This window comes from Helicoverpa armigera, chromosome 24, assembly GCF_030705265.1.
Source record: "Helicoverpa armigera isolate CAAS_96S chromosome 24, ASM3070526v1, whole genome shotgun sequence".
Classification (NCBI taxonomy): domain Eukaryota; kingdom Metazoa; phylum Arthropoda; class Insecta; order Lepidoptera; family Noctuidae; genus Helicoverpa; species Helicoverpa armigera.
This window is the reverse complement of record NC_087143.1, coordinates 7,043,478-7,067,470: the sequence shown is the minus strand read 5'-3', so window position 1 is coordinate 7,067,470 and position 23,993 is coordinate 7,043,478. Positions and strand designations below refer to the sequence as shown.

Genomic DNA, 23,993 nt, shown 5'->3' with positions numbered 1-23,993 from the left:
CATAAAATCACCTAAGTAGCGCGACAACATGCGGGTGTTCTGCGGTCGTCCTTTTTGGTAAGTTGGTAAAATATTTTAACACATTTTTATCAAATTGTTATTGTAACCATATTACTACGTCATAGGAAAAATTAACAAAAACGTATTGAAAAGACAAAATAATAACATAGGTACTTACGAATTTGGCAGAACCTCACTACTATAGCATCCTGCTATTGAAAGAATAGATTTTACAAGCTTTTATTTAACTTGTTATTAATTAATGTGACGCAACAGATACGTCAGTTTTCATTCTATTGTTTTTTATAAAAAACAAGTTAATTTACTCGTTTCTTTTCTTTTAACTGCTCAAAATAAATATTTTAAGGATGGATTTAAAACTGATCTAGGTAGGTACATATAATAAATAACATGATAGCTTGACTTTATATTTTTTCAAATCGGTCCAGTAGTTGCTGAGATTAGTTAGGGCGTTCGTGCAAACAAAAAACTTAAAAACATTTTTTTCTATTATCAGTTAACTTCTATCTAAGTAATAAATATAACGACATATTTTCAATTCAAAAGCTGTCGAAACATCAAACATATTCTTCTGATAAAAGTTATCTGGCAGTTGAAAAATCGGCCCTAAGGCCTAAGGCCTAAGGCATTTGACAAAGAAGTAAAAATGATAATGACGAAAGTAGGTACAATAGTATACTCTATTCACGTCATCCCGAGATATAGGAAACACAACATGTTTGTATCAATAACAATGAGTTTTGTCCAACAAAACCACAATACGAGAAACCGCACACTACAAACTTTCAGTAGGCCGATAGTACTTATGTTTGAGCTCATAAATCAGTATGAAGATGAATGGTAGTACGCACATTACAAAGATCAGGTATTTAGCAGGTACCAGAGCGACTGAAAACTTTGATTGTAATCAAGATTTTGTTTAAAAACTATGTCAACTTTTTAGTTTGCAGAAATAGGGGGTAAAACATTCGTTTTGGTCACTATTAATAATATTTTGAAATATACTTGTATACGTGTATGTATTTGTCACTATGTAATGCAGTATGTCACTGCTTGGGAAATTACAAAGCCATTAGAAATGCCTTTTTTGGAATTGTTATTAACTAAACGGGATAAGGGATTATACCGTTCCGAAATATATCATAATATATTTTAGGTAACGACTCATTTACTTAAATCTTCCAGGAAGTTATATGAGTCTCACTTTAAGATACACCTTTAATTTGATTCACCGCAATGACTCCTACTTAGTTAAAAATAAATATATATAGCAGTAATTTAGAAGCAGGGGTTTTCCCAAAACTTTTGAATATGACAATGACGAATTCGTTCTGACGTAACTTGCTTTAACTTTGGTAATATTAAAGGTGCGGCTAACAGTCAAGTGGGTATGTATGACTGTTACATAAATGACGTCTAGACCCGTAGTTAGGTACAAAGGTTATTCTTGAAGGAGATAAACGAGTCAGGCACTAGCTGTCTGGCATAATACTGATTGTAGAGCAAACTACCGTATAGACCAAATGGCAGACCAATCGAATGTCATTGGAATATAATTGGTCTTACCTCCCAACTCAGAGACATTTAATGATTACTTAAGTCACTCCTTAGTGACGGAATGTCATACAAATCCTTCACTAAGGAATGGCTAAAGTAACCATTAAATGTCTCTGAGAAGGGAGGTTGTATTAGTAGCAGAATGCCCGCCAAGGTTAAAACTGCCATTCCGATCCATTTCTATTCAATTTTGACATTATTAACATAGCAGAATCAGGCCCCTGGTAGTTTTCAATTGTTTATTTTCGTATACACAACTCAGTCAGTACGAATATAGCATTGCCAAGCGGGAAATCCGAAAGGTGTGAAACCACAGTTGCACTGAAGTGGTTGACGGTAAGAATCTGGTGATTCGCTAAAGGTATATACAATATCAAAATGCGTTCACGTACTCCTGTAGATGCATGGTCTTGTGGCACGTTTGCAAAAATCACATGATTCGTTGGTTACCTCATAACTTAAATTATTATACTTAACTCATATAGTATTGAGTGCAAAATGTAAAGTACCTATAGTAAATAGGTAGGTAGAATAAATAAGAGAAAATAGTACCTTCAAAGTCTTATTCTACACAATTTACCTAGAAATCAAAGAAGTCTTTTTCGAGTGTCTGTTTTTGGCACTATAGCTCCTAAACGAATCAACCGATTTGGATAGGGATTTTCTTATATGAAAGCTGGAGTACCAGGGGCCCGATTCTCCTAAGTCAATAATGTCAAAATCGAGTAGAAATCGAATCGCAATTGATCGCAATAGCAGTTTTAACCATATCGGGCATTCTGCTACTAATAAAAGACCAATCGTATTCGATTGACATTTGATTGGTGTGCGATTGGTCTGCTATTTTGGTGATTTTGGTCCATACGGTAGTTTGCTGTACAATCATTTTTCAATCGTAAATCATTTGCAGATAAAATGATTCATTATTGAATGACAGAAAAGGATAAAAACGTTTATTTCAAAGAAAAAATAGCGGAATGCTACATACGCTTCAATCGTAATCGAGTCGGGATCGGATCTCAGTCGAATCGAGTCGAACGTGAATCGTATGACGCTTAAGTAAAATTAGGAGAATCGGGGCCCAGCGCTGATTCTGAGACATGTATCATTAAAATCGGCCCAGTTGATTTAAAGGTGACTTAACATAATATCTTATAAGATGAGTACTGAAGCGATACCCAAATGGAAAAATATAGCCCTTTATATTATTTAACTTAACTTTTGACACTAACCGTCTTACCACATAAACTTTTAAACGTCAGTTTAAGACTTGTCTAAAAAAAAACAGATTATGACATTGAAATAAGGACCATTTTGCAGCCACACTTTTTTTTAGACAAGTGTTTGACACATGTTTAAGTTTTTGTAGTAAGACCATATGTTTTTTGGCAGTGTTCATGAGTTGCTTTTTTCTTTTGTTGTTGAGTAATGACGTTTTTGTAGTCCTTGAAATCTGGTCCTTTGAGACGAGTTTTTCGTTAAAAAGAAAGTTCTTCCTTATTTAGTTACCTATGGTGAGGGGTTCTGCAGACTTCTGAAAAATGAAAAAATAAAATTCTTGCATTTAATTGGTTAACTAATTATTCCAACAAAATTATTTAAAATTTTCTGGTATATTCCAAAATTATTGCAATTATATTATATATTCTAATATTTTTATATAGATATTTTGAAACTACTTACTTCTTGGAACACTTTTTAGAGTAGACTTTGATATGCTATCGCTGTCCTCAGATTCTGAACACACTTGGAAACTGGTTTCTGAAAAAAAAAACAATGCTAATCTAGCAATTCGGTATAGGTTGGGAATTTACATACTTGTATGTAAAAATAATATCACAATTACTTGTAACTGGACTGAATTTATTCGGATTATTATCCTACCCACAGCAGGGTGATACCCACGTTTATTTAATGCTTTTCCACAAAAAAGTTATTATAGTTAGTTGTTAGGTATATAAAACTTTAAAAATGTACTACACACCTTTTTAAGTTTCAGTGACTAAAAAGGGATACATAAAATTACTACTTACTAGAGAATGTATTCAAGTACCTGTATCGTATCTATGTTTAGTATGCCGACTCGGCAGGTCTTGGTTCTCAACGTGACCAAACGTTCTGAAGCCCACTGCAAACTGTGCATATGGACTTATCTCGTACAGCTCTGAAAAAAAATGTGTAAGGGTAATATTATATGCAATAAGGTTAATTTTTCACCAGCGTTCCATATGCCATATTTATGTATTAAATTTACAAACACTTGAGGTGTTGTACAATCGTGATTATTATCTACTGTCTCGTTACGGTTGGTCTAATAATATTTAATCAAATAGCGCGATTGCTGTGCATGGGATCTCGGGTCGAAATCACTTTGTGCGGCAGCCCGGAGTGTGGAAGTTAGTGATTGATACACCCGTGCATCGAAGAGCACATTAATGAAGGTCTTGCTTGTGGTCTCTCTCCGGTCGTGTCGGATTGCCGTCCCATCGGGTTATGAGAATGAAAGAATAGTGAGTGCACTTGTGTCTGCGTAAATGCTTGTGCACTTGTGGATAATATGTCCGTGCAATATAATATGTTCTGTGCAGCTAACTAGCCTCCTTAGAGAACTGCTTCCATAATCGAAAACTGACCTGGACAATATTATTGTTATACAGAACCATTCTCTTACCTACATATTGCGATAGAGTAACAAGAATTGAATAATAATTCATTATTACATACATATGTTACAATTATCATCACCATGGAAACAAAACCTGCCTACATCTCGCTATAAAATTCCTTGAAATCTGACATTTTAATAAGGTATTATATAAATATAGATGATTTATTTCTGGATCATAAAATACTACCTACTAAAAACCTATTAATTGATTGTTTTTATCTTAAATTAGTTTTCCTTAACGACAATAAATTCATGTTCAACTCTTTAATAAGTAGGTAATGTTTAATTGGTCTTTATCTCTTTTTCCTTTATTACAATTAAGTAAGGCTATTTTCAAGGTATTTTATATGCGTGGGATATCACGTAGCAAGTTTGTTCATTCGATAAAAATATTTTTTTGTTTTAATATGGACTTTATGTATCTGTCTTTAGATATAATTTAGATTGGTAACATAATAAGCAATTTAAAAGGTGCGTTATGACAGATAAACTAGTCATAGAATATGGCTTGGTATGGCTTATTAATTAATAATATCTACCAGATAATGCTATCCGAGATCATTAAAATCAAAAGTTATAGTTTATCTGTCAGATAAGTGCCTAGATAGATGTCAGACAAGACAGTCTATTAGAGATTTTATCAGTAACCAGTGAAACTGGCCATAAAATCTCAAACTTGAGGGTTTTTAAGGTCACAAAAACTGTATGATTAAGTTGCCTAGCAACAAAACATTACCTGTAACATACGACCATACACATCCGGTTCTACGTCATCCATTATCAAAATTAATTAATTGAATAGTTGTTATAATTTATCCTTTATTAACTGTACTCGTGTATAATTTGATGACGTCATATCGAGTCGTTTAATGAACCATTTATTTTACTTGGTAATTAGCTAAGATTTCCTGAATAGGTTTTTGTTGGTACCTACTTATTTGATTAATGTTGTTACAGCTTTTTTATTGTCCCACTGCTGGGCACAGGCCTCCTCGCACACGGAGAAGGATTGAGCATTATAATATTATTGACTGATATGATTTACTTATTTGATTGTAGGTACTTACCGTCTTACCACAAAAACTTTTAAACGTCAGTTTATGCCTTGTCTAAAAAAATGACAAATTATGACGTTGACATATGGTTCATTTTGCAGCCAAAATTTTTTTAGACAAGTGTAAAACAGGGGTTAAAGTTTTTGTAGTAAGGCCATTAAAGTTTTGAGTTAGTGACACTAATTTTGAGCTTAATCTATTCTAAACTATACTAATAAAATATAGAGGAAACATGTTGTTTATTTGTACCCTGAAGGCTACGGAACTACTACAACGATTTGTAAAATTCTTTCACTGTAAGAAAGCTACACTCTTCTAGAGCAACATAGGCTATATTTTGTTAGAGCATGAGTCCGTCCCGGGGTAACAACTACCCCGGGATGCGAATGTTACCACGGGAAACTGCTTCAAATAAATGTTTATACCATTCATCGTTTTATATGAAAAAGCAACACACCAAGTTACTTTAACATTTTATAATATTAGTAACTAAGTACCTAAGCATTGAATGATTTAACTAATACATAATCATGACGACATCAATTTAGTAGGAATTTACCGATGTAAGAAGGTGTGACCAATTAATTTTGACGTCATAAATATACTGTCAAGTAAATTATAATAAATAATATGCACTTAATTATTGGTGATTCATAGCTGTAGGTATGCATCATGTTTAGTATTTTCCCAGCTATATTTTGATCGGATTGCAGTCTAACCAGTGCTTTATATGGAGCGACTACTATGACCTCTTCAACCCAATTAAATGGGCTAGTACTAATCAAAGGTAGAAAATTTTACTAGGTATTGAACATGTGTCATATTATACGTGAATAAGGCCCAAGTTTACCGACAACATAAAATTAACTTTTAGGGCGCTTTCAACTTATGCGTTTCTTGACGGCCGACTGCGGTGCCGAAGCGGTGCGTTAGACGTACGGCGTACGGACGATCGTCTTTTTTTCATACAAAAAGCACGGTAGCCGACCGGCCGCTGCCGGCCGCCAAGAAACGCGTAAGTTGAAAGCGCCCTTATTAAAACAATTGCTTACAATGAATAAACCATGTATTCACTGAGAAACAATTGTTTATAAACACTGTTTCAGAAACAATATCTACGTGTTTCTGAAACATATAATTTTGTTTCTGTGGAAGATGTGGACGGCAGAGTTTCCGAAACATTGTTGCTGTAAACATCTACGTGATGTTTCAGAAACTGTGTATCTGAAACATTGTTTCCCAGTGAATACATGGCCTTCAAAGTAGGTGAATGGTTGTTTTCAGAATACTTTCAGACTTAAACGTTGTTCGTTAACTCGGGCCTAAAACTTTTTTCATTTTTGCTGTTAATTAATAATTGTTATCTTATATATAAACGTGAATTGGTTTTCGTTATTCTGACTAAAACTCAAGAATGGCTAATCCGATTTGCTTTTTTTATATTTTAAAATTTTTGTAGAGGTCCAGGAAAGGTTTAAAAGATACGAAGTTCGCGACATCGGCTAGTGAATTATAAAACTTACCATGTTTACTATTATTCCTCATATGTATGGGTGCACTGTAGATCCTGTTTTGTGCATTCATAGCGTTTTCTTTAACGTTGGCTAAGTTGGTATGTGAAGTGTTGGCTGTTAAGTTGCCACTCTCGGATTTGTTGTCTATGGTTATTGAATCCCTGTATTCTGTTAGGTTGCCGGCTCTGAAATTGAAAAGGTGATTATTAATTTTAGATTTATACTAATGTAAATAATATGGTTGGAAGTCAGTTTGGGCGAAAAATAGTGTTGAAATTATAACAACCTATAGATTTTTTTGCCGTTAAAGCAATTTTTTTCTGCTTTGGGAAAGAAGGACCAAGTTTTGCAACGCTGAAAATATGGCCTTTCAATACGCAGTAAGTTATTAATAGAGTTAAAACCAGAAGAAAATTAAATAAAGCATAGTTTTTTGAACAATATTGTACCCTACATTATTAATAGTAAGAAGAAGACTAATATAAATACAAGTACCTCTGCCTCTTGACTAGTATGTAAATACAGCTGAGCAGGCAGATAGTGAGGAGGATTGAGCTGCAGATTATCACCAACATGTTCAAGTCAAATAGCTCTGACGGGGGTCCCACTTCACCTGGAAATAAACATACATAAACAAGTTATAGAATGATAGAAAGACGAAAAGAAAAAATAGATTTATTTTATGTGTTGGCTGAAGTTAAGTAAATATGTAGAAGAACAATTAAAAAAAAAAAAATGTCTACCTATATGCCTTACTTAGGTACTGAATTGAACTTAAAAAAAATGGTGCACTGACAGTAGAGCCTGAGAAAGGACATAAGTTATTTTTACCGAGTGCGGGAAGAAGCTCCCTTGGAACACAGGTGAAACCACGAAGAACAATTTCACCTTTTCCACTACCAATTTCGTTGAATTGTGAAACCAAAAAGGGATATAGGCTACTTTTTATTTGGGCCCAAGAAGTACATAGTTCTCTGGGAACACAGGTGGAACCGTGGGGAACAGCTAGTCCTTGGTATTTTATCCTAAAATTGTATTTTTTGACGTCGCAATTTGTCAAACAAAAAAATACTAAGAGAGCTATACAAATCTTGCCACTTACTCCCATCCTCGTTCTTAGTAGCGTAACTATAAGTGGTAGTAACACTGCCCGCCTCATTGGTAGCGGTGACTCGCAGTTGGTACCACGTGCCGGGAGCGAGGTCTGATATCGCGTACGTCGGGATCTTCGACTGGTAGAGAGATGAGAGGCTCCAGGATGATAGGTCTGAGTATGGCTGTAAGAGGAAGAGATTTATTGAGTGTATACTGGTACTCTTTTAAGTTACAGCCACGCGAATCGATTGATCATAAGTGATCAGTGCGATAATTAAATGAATCTATGCCATAACGAGTTCCTCCATGGAAGTCACCTTAAGGTTCTTACTGCCTTTTGAACATCTTTGGCAGTCGTTACGGATCCACCAGTCTTACTAAGTAGTACCGTGTTGCCCGGGTGACGGGTGTTGTCCACAACACCCGTCACCCGGGCAACCTCCTGCTGTCTAACCTCCAGGTTAGACAGGCAGTCGCAATCTACATTAGGTCAGACTGGAAGCCGACCATCGACGGTTTTAAAAGATTATAGTTCAAATGTGTGTGCAAATGTATCTTCTTTGTGGGTGTTATTTGGGGGTGTTGTTGGTTGCTTTACAGAATATACTTGAATACTTTACACATTTCAATTCTCACCATATTATTATGAGCCCTAATCCAAGCTCTAGCACCAAGCTGCTTATACTCCACGTCCAGTACTCTGAGCGCACAGCCGCCGTGCTCCCAGCCTGCGAGCTGCACGTAGATATGTGACGCGTTACTCCAAAGCCACTCGTTTGTTGATGGTGGGATTGGTACTGGAAGTAAATAGTAGATTAATGTATGTACCCCAGGGAAACGCGAGGGCATCAAAAGATACGCGCAGCAAAGCCTTCATAAATAATCTGTACGTCGATTCTATAAAATTCAGACAACAACTCGCATTTCACTTCACATTTCACTTCGCATTTCACTTCGCTATTCAGTCTCACTTCACATTCGGTTCAAGACATTCTAAAAGTCATCTCATACTTTATCTGTCAAAATCCCGAGTTTAATTTAGTTCAACTCGCAAACACGCTCGAAAGAGTAGCGCTAGTGTAGTAACTCACGGCGGATTCAGATGCGAAGTTTAGAGTGAAGTCTTATACATAGAATCACACTGCTGAACTCTAACAAATTGAGAAAAAGTATTTACAGACAAGAAGACAAAGTTAGATTTGCTATAACGGGTAGACTAGACGATACATTCGTTCGACAGAAATCTCGTCTTTACATAAGTACATAATTAGTTCAAGACTACGGCCCACAAAAGGAATTGATGACTTTAGGTTGAAATGGAACTGTAAATAATATAGAGTAGAATGATATAAATATGCAGGTCCATAATTTTCAGTGCTATCTACCAGACTATTTAAAAATACAAAGGAACTAACCTCCACCCAAAGTACTGACATCCAAATAAGCAGGCTGTGAAGTCCCAACTTTGTTAGTAGCAGTGATCCGCAGAGAATACTTGGTCCCACACTTGAGACCTGTTAGGACATGTTTCTGTACCCCTGATAAGTTGGGCAGCTTGTTCGACGGCCATGCCTCTCTCCATGGACTGTTGGCTTCTTTCCATGTTAGGCTGTAACCTGAAATGTTTATTTGTGAAGTTAAAAATAGGTGGTAAGATAAAGATGGGGTCTACATGATCAAGATGGGAAAATATTACATGAACCTTATGCCGCATATGCCTAAAAAAGGAGCAGACACCTGAAGATTGGATTTGGGTGACCGTCATGATAAGTTACGTAAGGCACGTTAAATTGGTGAGTCCCAGTCCATTTGAACATTTTTGGCAGTCTTTACATGAAGTTAGACACTAGAAATCTGACAAAGACTGGTTGTCCAACCAACCAAGAGGTTGTCCAGGTAACTGGATTGAGAAGGTCAGATAAGCAGTCGCACCCTGTACCTCAGCCAAATACTGGTACTCGACTGCAACCTATGAAACTAGAAGCTGACGATAACGTTGTTGGTAAAAGGCTAGGTAGATATTTTATATGGAGTATGTAGATAGAGCAGGTTTCAAAAGAATGCGGTGAGACTACCCAAAAGTTACTTACTAATCTTCTGACTCCCACTCCTATTATTAACAGAATAATAAGGCTGTTCCCACTCCACCAGTATAGAGTCCTTATAAGGCGTGGCGCGGAGTATCGGCGCTTCAGGGAGGGGTAGCACTATGACGGTGTACTCCACTGAGTCTGAACCGTACAGATTCTTGGCAAGGCACGTGTAGTTGCCGCTTAGGGATTGGTCTATGTCTGTGGAGAGAAGAATATTATATGTATAAGTATGTCCTTCTCCGTGTGAGAGGAGGCCTGTGCCCAGCAGTGGGACGATAAAAAGGCTGTAACAGTAACAGTAAGTATGTACTTATAGAGGTAGTTTTAAGAGGAACTCTCGAATATATTTTCTTATTATTTGTAAAAAAAACTTGGTTGTGGTGACCACTATTTCCTGACATCAATTGTTCAGAGACATCAAAAGGTACGTCTTCACATCATTATTTCGTCATTGATAGAATCTGACATACAATTATGTATCTAACTCTTTTAGCAAAAATATATCTATGTATGATTTCTGCGCTTACTTATTACATAGGGAAGTGTTTTCGCAGGAAATAGTTGGTATTTTAGTATTCTCTGCATTCTATTGAACATTTTCAGAAATTGTATAATCCAATACTTTCGGATTAGTCCTTAAAACAAGCCCTATCTCACTGGTTCAGCACTGTAGCTTACATCACAAATACCATACCAAGTCACCACAAGGCTCGCAACATTTATAAAACCACTTACTATTAATAAGCAGACTATCATCATGGTTCCTTGTGAACCTCGGATGATGTGTGATGATATTGTGCTTGTGGTACCACACGGTGCGAGGCGGTGGGGAGCCCACACATTGACACACGAGGAGTAGAGAACTGCCGACTCCTACTGATACTGTGCCTCCGAGGGAGGCTACTCCTGCTACCACTGGAAGAATAGATGATGAGATTAGAGAATTGGATGAATGTCATTACAGTAAAGAAGAAGAAGATGAATGATCAGTAAATATGTATGATTTGACGAACTGTAAAGAATTCAATGTCTAGATCTAGTTTCTGTTCTGTATCTAGATTTAGAAATAAGTCTCGATGTAATTACAAAGCACATCCCTTCGCTCTTTCAGGTGCAATAATAAGAATTATGAGAGCCTGAACTGCTAGACGGCAGTATAACCTCAGGCATTACAAAGCAAAAAAAATGTATATCGTTTTTTTATTCAATAGTCCCGATAGAATATTTGGCCATATTTGCTTTAGGTTGCTTCAATTTGGTTGCTATAAGTAGACCAAAATATAAAATAGACCAGTGCCGACTTTGCTGGTAGACCGGCGCCGGCTACTATCTCTCTTTCAAAGTTTTTAAGCACGCAACAATCCAATCCCAAAACTCACCTCTATGAGTAGGAGTATGTGAAACTCGTCTAGTAGCGCCACCCTCTCCGGCAGCAGTACTGGCCGTGACCCACGCCTCGTAAGTCCTGCCGGCCGAGAGCTCCGTCACCTCCGCTGTGCTGCGCCCCGCTTCTATTCGGAGCGTCTGTGCCGGCCCGTTGCTGTGGTACGTATTAGAGGTTATTGAGATTCCAAGTTTTGGAAGGTACGATAAACTGGTGGGTTCCGGCTATCATTTGAACGTCGGCAGTCCCAACTCCCAACTCTTAGAAAGGAATCTCGGATTGCTCGGGTTGAAGATGTTAGATAGGTAGTCGCTCCTTGTAACAAAACTGCTACTTAGCAGCATCCGGTTAGACTGGAAGTCGACCCCAATATACATAGTTGGGAAAAGACTAAGCAGATGATAACTTTAACGAAACGTCGACAGCGAAAAAAAATCTTGCGCACCAATAAAAATCTTTACAATCAAAAATTCTGTTCCAAAGAGCAATGTATGCTGACCTGGACGTCGGTTTAACATAAACGGTGTAGTGCAAGAGTTCTCCATTTGGATGCAGTGGTTTCTTCCAACTGATGAGGAGTGATGATGATGACAGCACCAGAACTTTGATGTCTGCTGGGGGACCCGGCACTGGAAGCAGACAATAGTCGAATAAGATTGGAATAATTATTGATTGTATTTTGTGAGACTGTAAGCAATAGCTGAGATTTTTATTGTATAGTTAAATAAAAACAACAAGGAATTATTATACTAAAGTGAGTCTGAAAGTAGGACCAGCTCCAGAAAAGATAAGAAGCAAGCGGTTATCATGGTGGGCATGTTATAAGAGGGGATGAAACAGAAGCCACAGATAAAAATTATGTGTTAAGTTTGAATGTGGATGTATGGAGATAGAGAGGAAGATCAAAGGAAAGATGAATGGACTGTGTGACAGATAATATGCTTAAGAAAGAGTGAAGGCTGGTATAACGAATGAAAGAGTAAAAAATTTTGAGCTGACTCCATACAATAAGAAACAGTGTAGTAAGAAGACATTATATAAAATGAGCAACTTACCATCTTGCAAAGTAGCACAAACAATAGGATAAGAATAAGGCCCGGCCCCAAAGTTGGAGAATCCAGCCACTTTCACAGTATAGTTGGTGTATTTCAGCAGACTTTGTAAGTATAGCTCCGTGTGTAACGACGTCTGGTTCTGCCAGGCCGCTTCTGAAATTTACTTTAAGTATAAGATTATTTTTTTACTGATCTACTAGGTACTGTTGGATTTTTCATTATGGGGCTAGAATAAGGACAATATAACTGTTCAAAATCTTAGTATATAGGAGGGCTGGTATCTCATTTAGCTTGATTTTTAATTTATGATTCTGCCTCAGTATTTACGCTTAAAGCCGAAAGTGCGGCTACACCTAAGTTTTACCCTACACCAGTTTTTTGAACCCAAATTTTGACTTTCTAAAAAATATTCTTCTAATTTCAACCATACCATCATACATATAAGATTCAAAATGCCTTACCATCAGTAGCGAAAAGCACAGTGTATCCTACTAGTGAGTTGCCTTGTCCAGGCATGCCTATGGGCTGCCATCCAATCCTGAGTGACGTCGATGACACTGCCGTACATTCTACTGATGATGGAGCTTGTTCGGGAGCTGAAAGTTACAAGAAGTTTGTTTATCATCCAGGCATCTTTTAGTATAATTATATTCTTTTGTTAATTATAGCTCTCGCTATCGTCCGTGGTTTTACCCACATCTCGTGGGTAGTCCACGCTCTCGGAAAAAAAGTAGTAGTAGGTATATAGGCCATCTAAAACTGAAATATTTTTTCAAATCCTAAGATTGGCATGTTCAAGTAAGCAAACATAAAAACTATTCAGATTTATAGTACGAGTATTTGAACATTTTGATATTAAAGCATTTTCTATCAAAGCATTTTGGTATGTGCAATTAAAGTAAACCTTATTATATGGCAGATAATATCGAATTTCCCTTACCTCCTTCTCTAGTGTCTTGGAATACTGGTAGTGAGAATGGTCCAGAACCGGCATTGGTAAACGCCGAGACTGATACAGCATACCTGGAATATTGATGACGAAAGGTCAGATAGGTACTATAATGTGAAACAAAATGTTACGAAATGCGAAGGACGCGAGCAGCGCCATCTTTTGGTTGGATTATGTAAACGTTCTCTGTGAGGTTATCTAGCATGACGGACGTTTTGTCATTGTGTAAATTGTGTTGTGTGCTCTCTCAAGAATAAAATAAGATAATCCCAATAGCTGTTTTCTTTGGCCATACCCTTCAGGTTATGGGCCCAGATAGAGTCACGTAGTCAGTGAGTGAAAAACTCGTAATATAAATGCACAATGCAGTTATTTGAAAAACAATAAAATTGTTCGAGGCTTCGAGAAGTTGAAAAAACTTCGCCATGGCTACTATAAAAATTGATCGTCTCACTGGCGATAATTACGATACATGGAAAATTCACATGCGTGCCATACTAATCAAGAATGATTTATGGGATTTTGTTTCGGGATCGTCGCCCAAACCGCCGATAAGTGATCCCAAATATGCAGAATGGTCGAAATTGGATAAAAAGGCAGAAGCCGACATATTGTTAGCGGTAAGTCCAAGCGAATTGGCCGCATTGGATGGTCTAGAAAGTTCCAAAGCTATATGGGATAAACTCAAGTCGATGTACCAATCGAGTGGTCCGGCTAGAAAAGCATCGCTGTTGAAGAGACTGGTATTGACCCGTATGCAGGAAGACGATGATTTGAAGAAACACATCGCAGATTTTTTTGATGCAGTCAAGAAATTGAAAGAAATCGGATTGATAGTGATAGATGAATTACTAGCTATATTATTGCTGTATAGTCTACCCGATTCATTCGCCATGTTCAGAACAGCAATGGAATCACGAGATGATTTACCGTCTACAGAAACCCTAAAGGTTAAAATTATTGAAGACTATGAGGCTCGTAAATCAAAGACTACGACTGATGAGGGAGCTATGTTCGTAAAACGCATCAACAAAAATTATAGACGTTTCAATGTGAAGAACAATGAACAAACAACCCACACTCATAGTCAGAGAAATAATACTGTATCAAGTGTAGATTGTCATCGTTGCGGGCGTCGTGGACACCTCGCAAAAGACTGCAGAACCAAAACCAAGTTTATAAAACATAGACAGAGTGCACAGAATATAGAAAATAGAGGAGACGAAAGAGAATCAACAACTTTATTGACCGAAGAGGCTTTATTGGGAAGAAAAAATAATGCTATTTGGTGCATTGACAGTGGATGCACGGCTCATATGTGTAATGAGAGAAAATTTATACAAGATTTTACAGAAGTAAATTCAGAGCTAAACTTAGCAAATAGCGAAAGAACTCAAATTACAGGTACCGGAAAGGTTAAGCTCTCCGTGGATACTGGCAGTGAAGAACGAAAAATAAATATTGAAAAAGTATTTTATGTTCCTGATTTAAGAACGAACTTAATGTCAGTTGCTATCATGACAGATCATGGTTTTGAAGTTCGGTTTAGAAAAAATGACGCAATTGTCGTTGACGAAAATAACAAAATTCATATGCGTGCAGATAGAATAGGAAATCTGTATCATGTTCGGATGAGTGATAATTATGTGTGTAATATTGAAACCGTGAATAATTCAATGGACATGTGGCATCAAAGGCTCGGGCACCTAAATGAACGAGACCTTAAAAGTATGGTAAACAATGGGTTAGTACATGGAATAACATTTAAGGATGGCGAAAAGTTATCTCAATGTGAGGTTTGTATTAGCGAGAAGCAAACTTGCACACCTTTTCCTAAGAAAAGAGAAAGCAGCACCACAGAACTACTAGAAATTGTTCATAGTGATGTTTGTGGCCCTATGAATCATAAATCATACAGCGGTAAAAGATATTTTGTCACATTTATTGACGATAAGTCGAGATGGTGCGAAGTTTATTTCATTGCGAATAAGAGTGATGTATTTAGCGTGTTTAAAATTTATAAAGCCTATGCTGAGAACTTAACAGGGAAGAAAATAAAAAACCTTCAGTCCGACAATGGTAGGGAGTATGTGAATAATGAATTTAATGACTATTTACAGAATGCTGGCATAAGGAGAAGGTTGACGGCACCATATACACCTCAACAGAATGGTGTAGCCGAAAGAAAGAATAGGACATTGGTTGAAATGGCACGGTGCATGATGCGACAAGCTGGAAGCCCTCCCGCATTTTGGGCTGAAGCTATAAATACCGCCAATTACATAAGAAATAGATGCCCAACCACAGCCTTAAATGGTGAGATACCGTTTACACTATGGAAAGGAAAGAAACCTACGGTAATATACATGCACGTGTTCGGTTCGAAGGTATATTATAAAGAAAAGGGAAAACCTAAAGGAAAGTTTGACTCACGTTCGAAGCTAGGAATATTTGTGGGCTATGACATACAGTCCAAAGCATATAGGATACATGATCCTACAACCAAGAAAATTATTATAACTAGAGATGTGAAATTCATGAATGAGACAGCATTCAGACATGAATACAAAGAAATCCTTGACGAAGAAGAAGGTATTGATGAAGAAGAAGTGCAAATAGAATTGAATACGAACAATAAAAGGAAGGAAACATTTGAAAATAGGAAAAATGATGCTACTCCAGGAAGTTCATATGATAAAAGTGATGAATCTGAAAAAGATGACGATAAAAGTCCACCACGTTCGGTAAAGTCTACTATATCATGGGAACACTTAATAGAACCTAAAAGAGGAAGAGGAAGACCTCGCATGATACGTACTGGTCAAGCGGGTAGACCACGGAAAGAATACCATACAGTAGAGGAGACGGATAAGGAATCAGATGAATGGTTGAGTGCTGGAATAGCAACAGTAGAACAAGTAACGTGGAAAGATATACAAAAAGGAAGTGATGTGCATTTGTGGAGATCTGCCATGGAAAACGAATATTTGTCCCAAATCAAAAATAAAACCTGGGAAATTGTAAAAAGACCGAAACAACGCAAGGTAATCGGTAGCAGATTTGTTTTTACCACCAAGAGTACTGGAAAGAAGGTGCGCCTCGTCGCAAAAGGATGCTCACAACGGCCAGGGGAGGATTTCCATGAGATTTCTTCGCCCGTTGTGAGATCCTCATCAATAAGAATTATAGCTGCTTTGGCAGCTGAAATGGGTTTGAAAATCCATCAAATGGATGTAGTCACAGCATACCTAAACGGTTACCTAGATGAGGAGGTATATATGGAGATTCCAGAAGAGTTAAGCAACACTCTAAAGAGAATTATTGCCAAAGAAGAGATTGGTTCACAGAAGAATATAGTAACAGACACAGATATACTACAGACGGCTAAACGTTGGTATGAAATGATTCATGAATGTGAGGATAGTGTGTGTTTGCTAAAGAAATCTTTGTATGGCTTGCGACAATCTGGTTTACAATGGTATAAAAGGTTATCGGGATTTTTTATTGATATTGGTTTTGAATCTTTGCCACAAGAACCTTGTGTATTTGTTGCACGTAAGGGTGAACGAATAATGATAATTGGTATATATGTCGATGATATGATTTTAGCAACTAACGATAATGCATGGATGGAACATGTAAAGAAGCAGTTAGGAAGTGAATTTGAGATGAAAGATATGGGTAAGATATCTAGTTGTTTAGGTATTGAGTTTAGCCGTGATGATGAAAGTAGAGTGTATTTAAATCAAAAATCTTATATTGATAAAGTGTTAGAACGCTTTGGTATGAGTGAGTGTAAAGCTGCAATTACGCCTATAGATGTGAATGTGAGATTGGAGAAGCCTGAGTGTATTAATAATGATGTTATGAGAGATTATCCTTATCAGAATTTGATAGGAGCTTTAATGCATTTAGCAGTGTCAACGAGGCCAGACGTTGCATACGCTGTTAATTATTTAAGTCAATTTAATACAAACTATGATATTGCGCATTGGAAGGCTGCTAAGCGTGTATTGAGATATTTGAAAGGTACGTCAAATTATGGACTTGTTTATGAAAGAACAGGCTTGCCTCTGTTTGGTGTAGTAGATGCAGACTGGGCAGGAAACACAGTTGATCGTAGGTCTTATTCAGGTTTTGCATTTATTCTTGCAGGCGCTCCAGTTAGCTGGGAAGCGAGGAAGCAACGAACTATTGCTTTGTCTAGTACCGAAGCAGAATATTTGGCTATATCAGAATGCACGAAAGAAGCGATGTATTTGCGTGAGATACTAAATAGAATTGGCGTGCAGTGTGAGTGTGTGACACTTTTTAACGATAATCAGGGTGCGATCAAACTTGCTCAGAGCAAGAACTTTCATCCTCGCACTAAGCACATTGATGTGCGGCATCATTTCATTCGGGATAAATGTGAACAAGGTGTGATTGAACTAAAATATATGAGTACTGATAAAATGCCTGCTGATGTGTTGACCAAAGGTTTGAATGGATCAAAGCATCTTGAATGTGTACGTAATTTAGGTATGTTTGCTGGTGAATGAATTTAATTATAAAATTGTATATTATATTAGCACTGCTCACGACTTCGAGGGGAGGTGTTACGAAATGCGAAGGACGCGAGCAGCGCCATCTTTTGGTTGGATTATGTAAACGTTCTCTGTGAGGTTATCTAGCATGACGGACGTTTTGTCATTGTGTAAATTGTGTTGTGTGCTCTCTCAAGAATAAAATAAGATAATCCCAATAGCTGTTTTCTTTGGCCATACCCTTCACAAAATATAAATAAAATACTGAAGATGAATTCAGCGATAATAAGTGTAAAATAATAGTTTGGGGCTGTCCGTGGTGACCATCTTGTCATGACGAATTCCTCCATGTTTCAGAAGGCACCTGGCTGTCATTTAGAAAGCCTTGGCAATCTTAACGAACACTTGGGTTGCCCCGGGCAACTGAGTTGTAGAGGTGTGGAGATAAAAAGTCGCTCCATTATAAAGTACCTATTAATACTTAGCTGCATCCGCTAACGTAGGTGCAAAAGGGCTAAGCATTATGATGACAGCGATCTTAGTTTTCAAATAGCAACACTTTTTATAAAGTTCTACTTTAAAAATGGTATGCTATAAATACTTTTCAATTTACCTGGTGTTCTTCATAAGTCCACTCAACAAAGTTTCTTGTTTGCCTGACAGTTGTGACACTTTTATGGTCCGTGTATCAGCTTCCTCTGAAACTTAATGATCTATAGTCAATATTATATTAATGTTTATGGTTTTTCAAAAGTTTGAAATACAGGATCTGTCTAAATTTCTTCTTTCTAATTGTTCTTTTAATTCTTAACATCGACGCTATGTGGGTTTTAAGTCCATAGTCTGAAAGTTGGTGATTGATACACCCGTACATCGGAGAGCACTTAAATGTTGGTTCTGCACCTGATCTCTCTCCGGTCGTGTCGGATTACTATCCCATCAGGCTATGAGAGCGAAGGAATAGTGAGTATTCCTGTAGTGTGTCTGCGCAAAAGCTTGTGCACTATAGACTGATCTCCTTATGAGCAAATTGACTATGGACGCCTTAGTAAGAAAACAAAATTTAAACCTACCAGCGCCAACGCTCTGAGCGACGGCCTTCACGTGGTACCCCACTATGACTCCGTTGTGCGCGTCCTGTAGCGGCGCAGACCAGGACACGTACAACTCGCCGGGGTTCTCTGTTTGTTCCACTTGCACGTTCACTGGGGCTGATGATGGAGCTGGAATATTTTGAGGGTTATTTAGAAGTTATAAATGTTTTGACTGGTTCTCGTTCAATTTTGGTCTAAATTACTCTACGAAAGGGAACTCCCTGAGGGGGGAGGAGGTTAGAATTGTGAGAAATAACACTAAAATTATTATTGAGGGGTTGTTGAGATAAGCGCGTTCAAGCAAATAAACTAACTCTTCAGTTTTATATAAATAGAATAACATTAATACCTTCTTCATGTGTAGTAAAGTGTACTGGTGCTGTATAGAGCGAGACGCCGACTTGGTTGCCCGTAGCAACGCGGACGGCATACGGCGTGGCTGGTCGAAGGTTCTGGAGTTCCACTGTTTGACGGAGTTCTTGTTCTTTTCTGAAATATATAAGTTATTTACTTAATTAAATACTCAGCATAGGTAGATAGTAGGTATATAAAGGTATGTTTGGATTTTTGCTGCTGCAATTCTAGTTTGTATGTGTATTTAGGCAGAGGAAACCGTTTTGGATCGAAGTGGCAACAGCATGTGCTGTCGCTGTCAGATGTCTAACATGTGTATCTTTAAATATCAAATTTCATTTCTGAATTTCATCCTTATTTTAGAGAAAATGGAACCAAGATTATAAAGATGATCATGACCTTATGTTGAATTTATCTTATCACCGCTATTATGAGTTTCCAGATTTTTCCTTAATACCCATATAAAAAATAGGCAGAAAATTTAATCTTTTCCTTCCTTATTGAACTTTTAAGTGATACGGAGGGAATCGATAGATCGTAGGTAGGTACTCAGATTTATGTATCATTACATTTGCTAATAAAATATATGAATGATTAACTCTAGATGACGGCATTCTTTATCTTAAGTGAGACAAAAAACTCAGCTTACCTCGTAACATTCATAGTAGTAGCATGTTCCCAAACCGCATCGCTATAATGTAAATGCGAGTACTGCAGCGTATAATGTCGGGCGTGCGCTCTCAACGTGTCTCGCCACGACACTGCGGCGGTGCGCGACCGCACTGTTTCAACGCGCAAGTCTGAAGGCGGAGTGGGGGGCTCTGCAAGCGCGTGATTGGTTGGTTAGATGTAGAGAGGATAGTGTTCATTTTTGAATGATTTGAGTTGGGTTATCGGGATTTTCCGATCGGGAAAACCAATCGACAGCGCCCGTACATAAGCGTACTGCTAAACAGTGCATGTAGCTGGAGCAAATTAACATGCGCATTAGCACGCGGGTGGGTATCTCGCTTTGGTACATGCTCGAGTCGCTAGATCCGCACGTTTTTAGGATGTGTCAAACCTGCCTCAATATGTGCAAGCTACTTGCACTGTGTAGAAGCACCCTAAAGAGCGGTGTTGCGTGGAAAGCCTTATAGGAAAATTCGGCAATTTGAAAAGGCTGTATCTTGCAAATCTTACCAAATTGATTTGGTCATTTAACAGTTACGGGTAACAAAAGAGACCATGTGGCTTTCTAAAAAGCCCGGGTAACTGGTTTGCGGAGGTCAGATAGGCAGTCGCTTATAAAGCTCTGGAACTCAGCTGCATCTAGTTAGACTGGAAGCAGACCCCAACATAGTTGTGAAAAGGCTCGGGAGATGTAGATGATGAACTTACCTAAAATAGTTAGATGTACTCCAAAACTGGCAGTTCCATATGGGTTGGTAGCTCTGCATTGATATAGACCAGCATCAGCAGTTTCTGAATACTGAAGGTTGATAGTGCTGACTACTCCAAGGGCTGTTTTTGTTTCCGATATCTTTGCTCTGGAAGGAGAAAATTCTATCTTTACCAATTGAACAAACAAACTGCTGACTAAATCTGACGGTCCATAGTTTTTATCATGATTGGCTGACATTTTGAAGGTAAACACTTTTTTTGCCTTAAAAGCGAAGTTCTTTAATTGACTTTCAAGTTAGTTGCGTGCATGAAAGTATATCGATCGTAGAATCGAATCGTAGTTCGATTTATTGTCTCCCGGAGTTAACACTACATATTTTTTCTAACATTTTATAAGTTTTGATGTTAATTGCTTTTTTGAATGTATTTTACTAAACAATAGTTTATTTAATGTATTTCATACTAACCTTTGATTAATAAAATCTAAATTATTGCCATCATGAGTCCAGGTGACCCTGATAGGTTCGTCACCCAGTGGGCGACATTCCAACGTCACTGGGTGACCCAGTCGTGACGTCACGTTTGTTGATGATGCTTCAAAGTGGACTGGTTCTGAAATATTCGTAAAATTTAAATAAGTATACATATCAAAAAAAGTAAATTTGTTCAGAAAATGGAAAACCTAGACTAAAGGATTGCACCGAAAATTCAATAGTTTGTCGGTCACGTGACTTGCCACAGGTTAATCATTTTCCGCTATCGTAAACTGTGCGCAGCACCGCTTAAGAAGATTTCACCTTAAAAATGGTGGGTATAGATAGAAGGCTGCATATTTACGCACCAAGTAGCCTTCTTCTGTAAAAGAGCTATGGGCTAACACTGAAACAATCAAATCCGTCCAGTTGTTCCTATGAAAATTGCTTGAAAAAAATAAACTCAGCTTAAAAATTTTAGTAAGGATAAAAAGATACTCACTATTAACACTCATCCAAACAGTCTTGCTCAAAGGCTGCCCAACTCCATTCTCCACATTGCAGGAGTACAACCCTTCATCCGTGAGGGACACCTCCTCAATAATGAGGGTCCCGTTAGGCAGACTGAGGATCCCACCACCGGCCAGCTCGAGAACTGGCTGCCAGGTGCCGAGGAGAGCTGGAATCAGGATCAAAAATAATCGTGAGTTGTCTTCATGGCCTTATCTAGAATATTCTAAAATAGGGGATTATGTTCTGAAGAAGGTGTTGGATGGATAAAGTGGAAGAGGACGACCAAAGAAACGATGGATGAGTGTGTGAAAATCGATATGTTTGCAAAGAGTGTTACTTTATGAGATGATGTCAGATGGAACGGTGTCGAAGAAGAGTAGAAAAACTTACTAGTTTTTATGTCCTGAATACTTTTTTTGAAGTGATTTAAAATTAAAATTCTTTTCTGACTTTTCATTACAAGTAATTTCATCACATATTTAAGAGTTTGAACGTTAATAACTTCATAATTACCATCTTTCTTCATCCAATGCACTTGAGGCTGCGGGTAGCCGCTGGCACTGCATGACACTGTACCTCTTCTGCCGAGGAGAAGTGAAGAGTTGTTCGGCTCATCCAGCCATTTTGGAGCCACTGGAATTAAACATCAAATATGGTTATGTCTTAAGAATATTGCTGGAACTCTCCTAGATCTTACATTTGAATTACAAAAGACTGTATTCTTTTTGCGAAATCTTCATTCTCTTTCACACTTGCGCCCTTGTAATGGACTCTACTTATGCATATTATATTCTTATTACTTGTCTTTTTTTCTCTGTTACCTTTTATATACAGTTCTGTAGATCTGTTGACTTTCGCCACATGGTTGGAGGCAACGCATGTATAGGTCCCACAATGTTCTAATGATACTTTCTTGATGACTAATGCACTGAAGAGCTCTGAGTTTCTTTCTACCACCTGAAATGTGAAAATTTAATTAAAAAATGTTGCTAATTCACACTCTTTCGGGTAAAAGGAACTTATCTTTATTTAATATCTTTTATTGATATTGCTGTTTGAGGTTTTGATCCAAGACCAAAAGAAGAATATTAATTTCATAATGAACAGCAAAACCTTTATCGATACTTTGGACTACTTCTACTTCTTCAAACCTATCCACTTTACTCATGTCCATTATTAACAAAATTGTCTCCCTACCTTCAACCCACTAGAAATCCGTTTACCATCTTTCAACCACTCAAAATGAATCGGCAGATCCCCAGTCTTTACATTACAATATATATTCACAATCTGCCCTTCCTGCAAATTCGTCCCTAGTAGCAGATCATCTAGTACCGGTGCTTCTATGACCTGTATTTCAAAAGCCCTTCTGGCCATTTCTCCCGAAGGACTGGTGACTATGCAAGTGTAAATAGCTCCGTTGGATTCCTTGGATATTTCTGGTATAGAAAGAATTCCATTGATGTTCACGCTTGGGGCGTTGCGTCTGGATTTTCGTTTTTGGTGGGATCTCTTGTAGCGGGATTGGAAGATGGCGTTTGATGTTAGCAACTTGCCTTGGTATTCCCAGTCGATTTTGCTGGAATTAATGAAGATATTTTTTTAAGAACTCTATGGGTATTTAGCAATTAGTGCTACAGTAGAAATATAAAGTTTTTGGTCTTGTTTTTATTTTTACATTGCCATCTCACCGCTGTCTATGAAATGAAAATATATTAGTAAGAATGAGGAACAAAACGTTGGTTACCTTATAGGATATCCATAAAATGGGCACCTTAGATTAACTGATTCTCCACTTTGTACTTTGACTGGTGGCAAAGACCTGATATATGGTGGACCTGGAAAAAAGGAGATGTGTTCAAGCAATAAGAAATGCAACATTTTATGAAAAGTGAATAACCGAAATTTTATATCAAACTGCGTACTAAGTTACAGGTTATTAAATTTCAGCCTATATCATTGCTGCAACGAAGGTTGCCGAAGATTCTCCAGTATTTTAAGGCTAGTTTTAAGGAAGCTATTAATATTAGTATTAATATTAGTACTATCTTCTGTAGTCAACCTACCATAAACGTCAAGCCTGTTCTCATGGGAAGCCACATGGTCTCCCTCCCTGGCGGTGCAGGAGTACAGTCCTCCGTCTTCCACTCTCACTCTGGTGATGTTCAGCTGCGTGACCACTGAGTTATCTGATGTCATCACTTGGCCTAGTGCGTATCTGTGGATAGAAGAGCACGAGAAGATTAGAAGTTATAAGTA

General features: G+C 37.6%; 1 protein-coding gene across 1 annotated transcript in view; it reads right to left on the bottom strand.

Annotated features, from left to right (window-relative positions):
* Positions 1-3,006: 3,006 nt before the first annotated feature.
* Positions 3,007-23,993, bottom strand: part of LOC110371176 (cell adhesion molecule Dscam1) — an 82,277-nt gene continuing 61,290 nt past the window's right edge. Inside the window, exons 5-31 of the mRNA XM_064040999.1 lie at positions 23,801-23,952; positions 23,482-23,572; positions 22,932-23,313; positions 22,556-22,691; positions 22,248-22,367; positions 21,724-21,900; positions 21,216-21,360; positions 20,746-20,894; positions 20,015-20,186; positions 19,361-19,500; positions 18,991-19,140; positions 18,531-18,621; positions 13,383-13,465; positions 12,904-13,038; positions 12,443-12,595; positions 11,887-12,016; positions 11,383-11,543; positions 10,739-10,918; positions 10,001-10,201; positions 9,326-9,526; positions 8,547-8,707; positions 7,918-8,092; positions 7,311-7,428; positions 6,825-7,000; positions 3,632-3,742; positions 3,262-3,339; positions 3,007-3,112 (exon numbers count right to left, since the gene is read on the bottom strand). Of these exons, the coding sequence (XP_063897069.1) occupies positions 3,084-3,112; positions 3,262-3,339; positions 3,632-3,742; positions 6,825-7,000; positions 7,311-7,428; positions 7,918-8,092; positions 8,547-8,707; positions 9,326-9,526; positions 10,001-10,201; positions 10,739-10,918; positions 11,383-11,543; positions 11,887-12,016; positions 12,443-12,595; positions 12,904-13,038; positions 13,383-13,465; positions 18,531-18,621; positions 18,991-19,140; positions 19,361-19,500; positions 20,015-20,186; positions 20,746-20,894; positions 21,216-21,360; positions 21,724-21,900; positions 22,248-22,367; positions 22,556-22,691; positions 22,932-23,313; positions 23,482-23,572; positions 23,801-23,952 (3,997 nt within the window). The 3' untranslated portion in view covers positions 3,007-3,083. The remainder of the gene's footprint in view (positions 3,113-3,261; positions 3,340-3,631; positions 3,743-6,824; positions 7,001-7,310; positions 7,429-7,917; positions 8,093-8,546; positions 8,708-9,325; positions 9,527-10,000; positions 10,202-10,738; positions 10,919-11,382; positions 11,544-11,886; positions 12,017-12,442; positions 12,596-12,903; positions 13,039-13,382; positions 13,466-18,530; positions 18,622-18,990; positions 19,141-19,360; positions 19,501-20,014; positions 20,187-20,745; positions 20,895-21,215; positions 21,361-21,723; positions 21,901-22,247; positions 22,368-22,555; positions 22,692-22,931; positions 23,314-23,481; positions 23,573-23,800; positions 23,953-23,993) is intronic.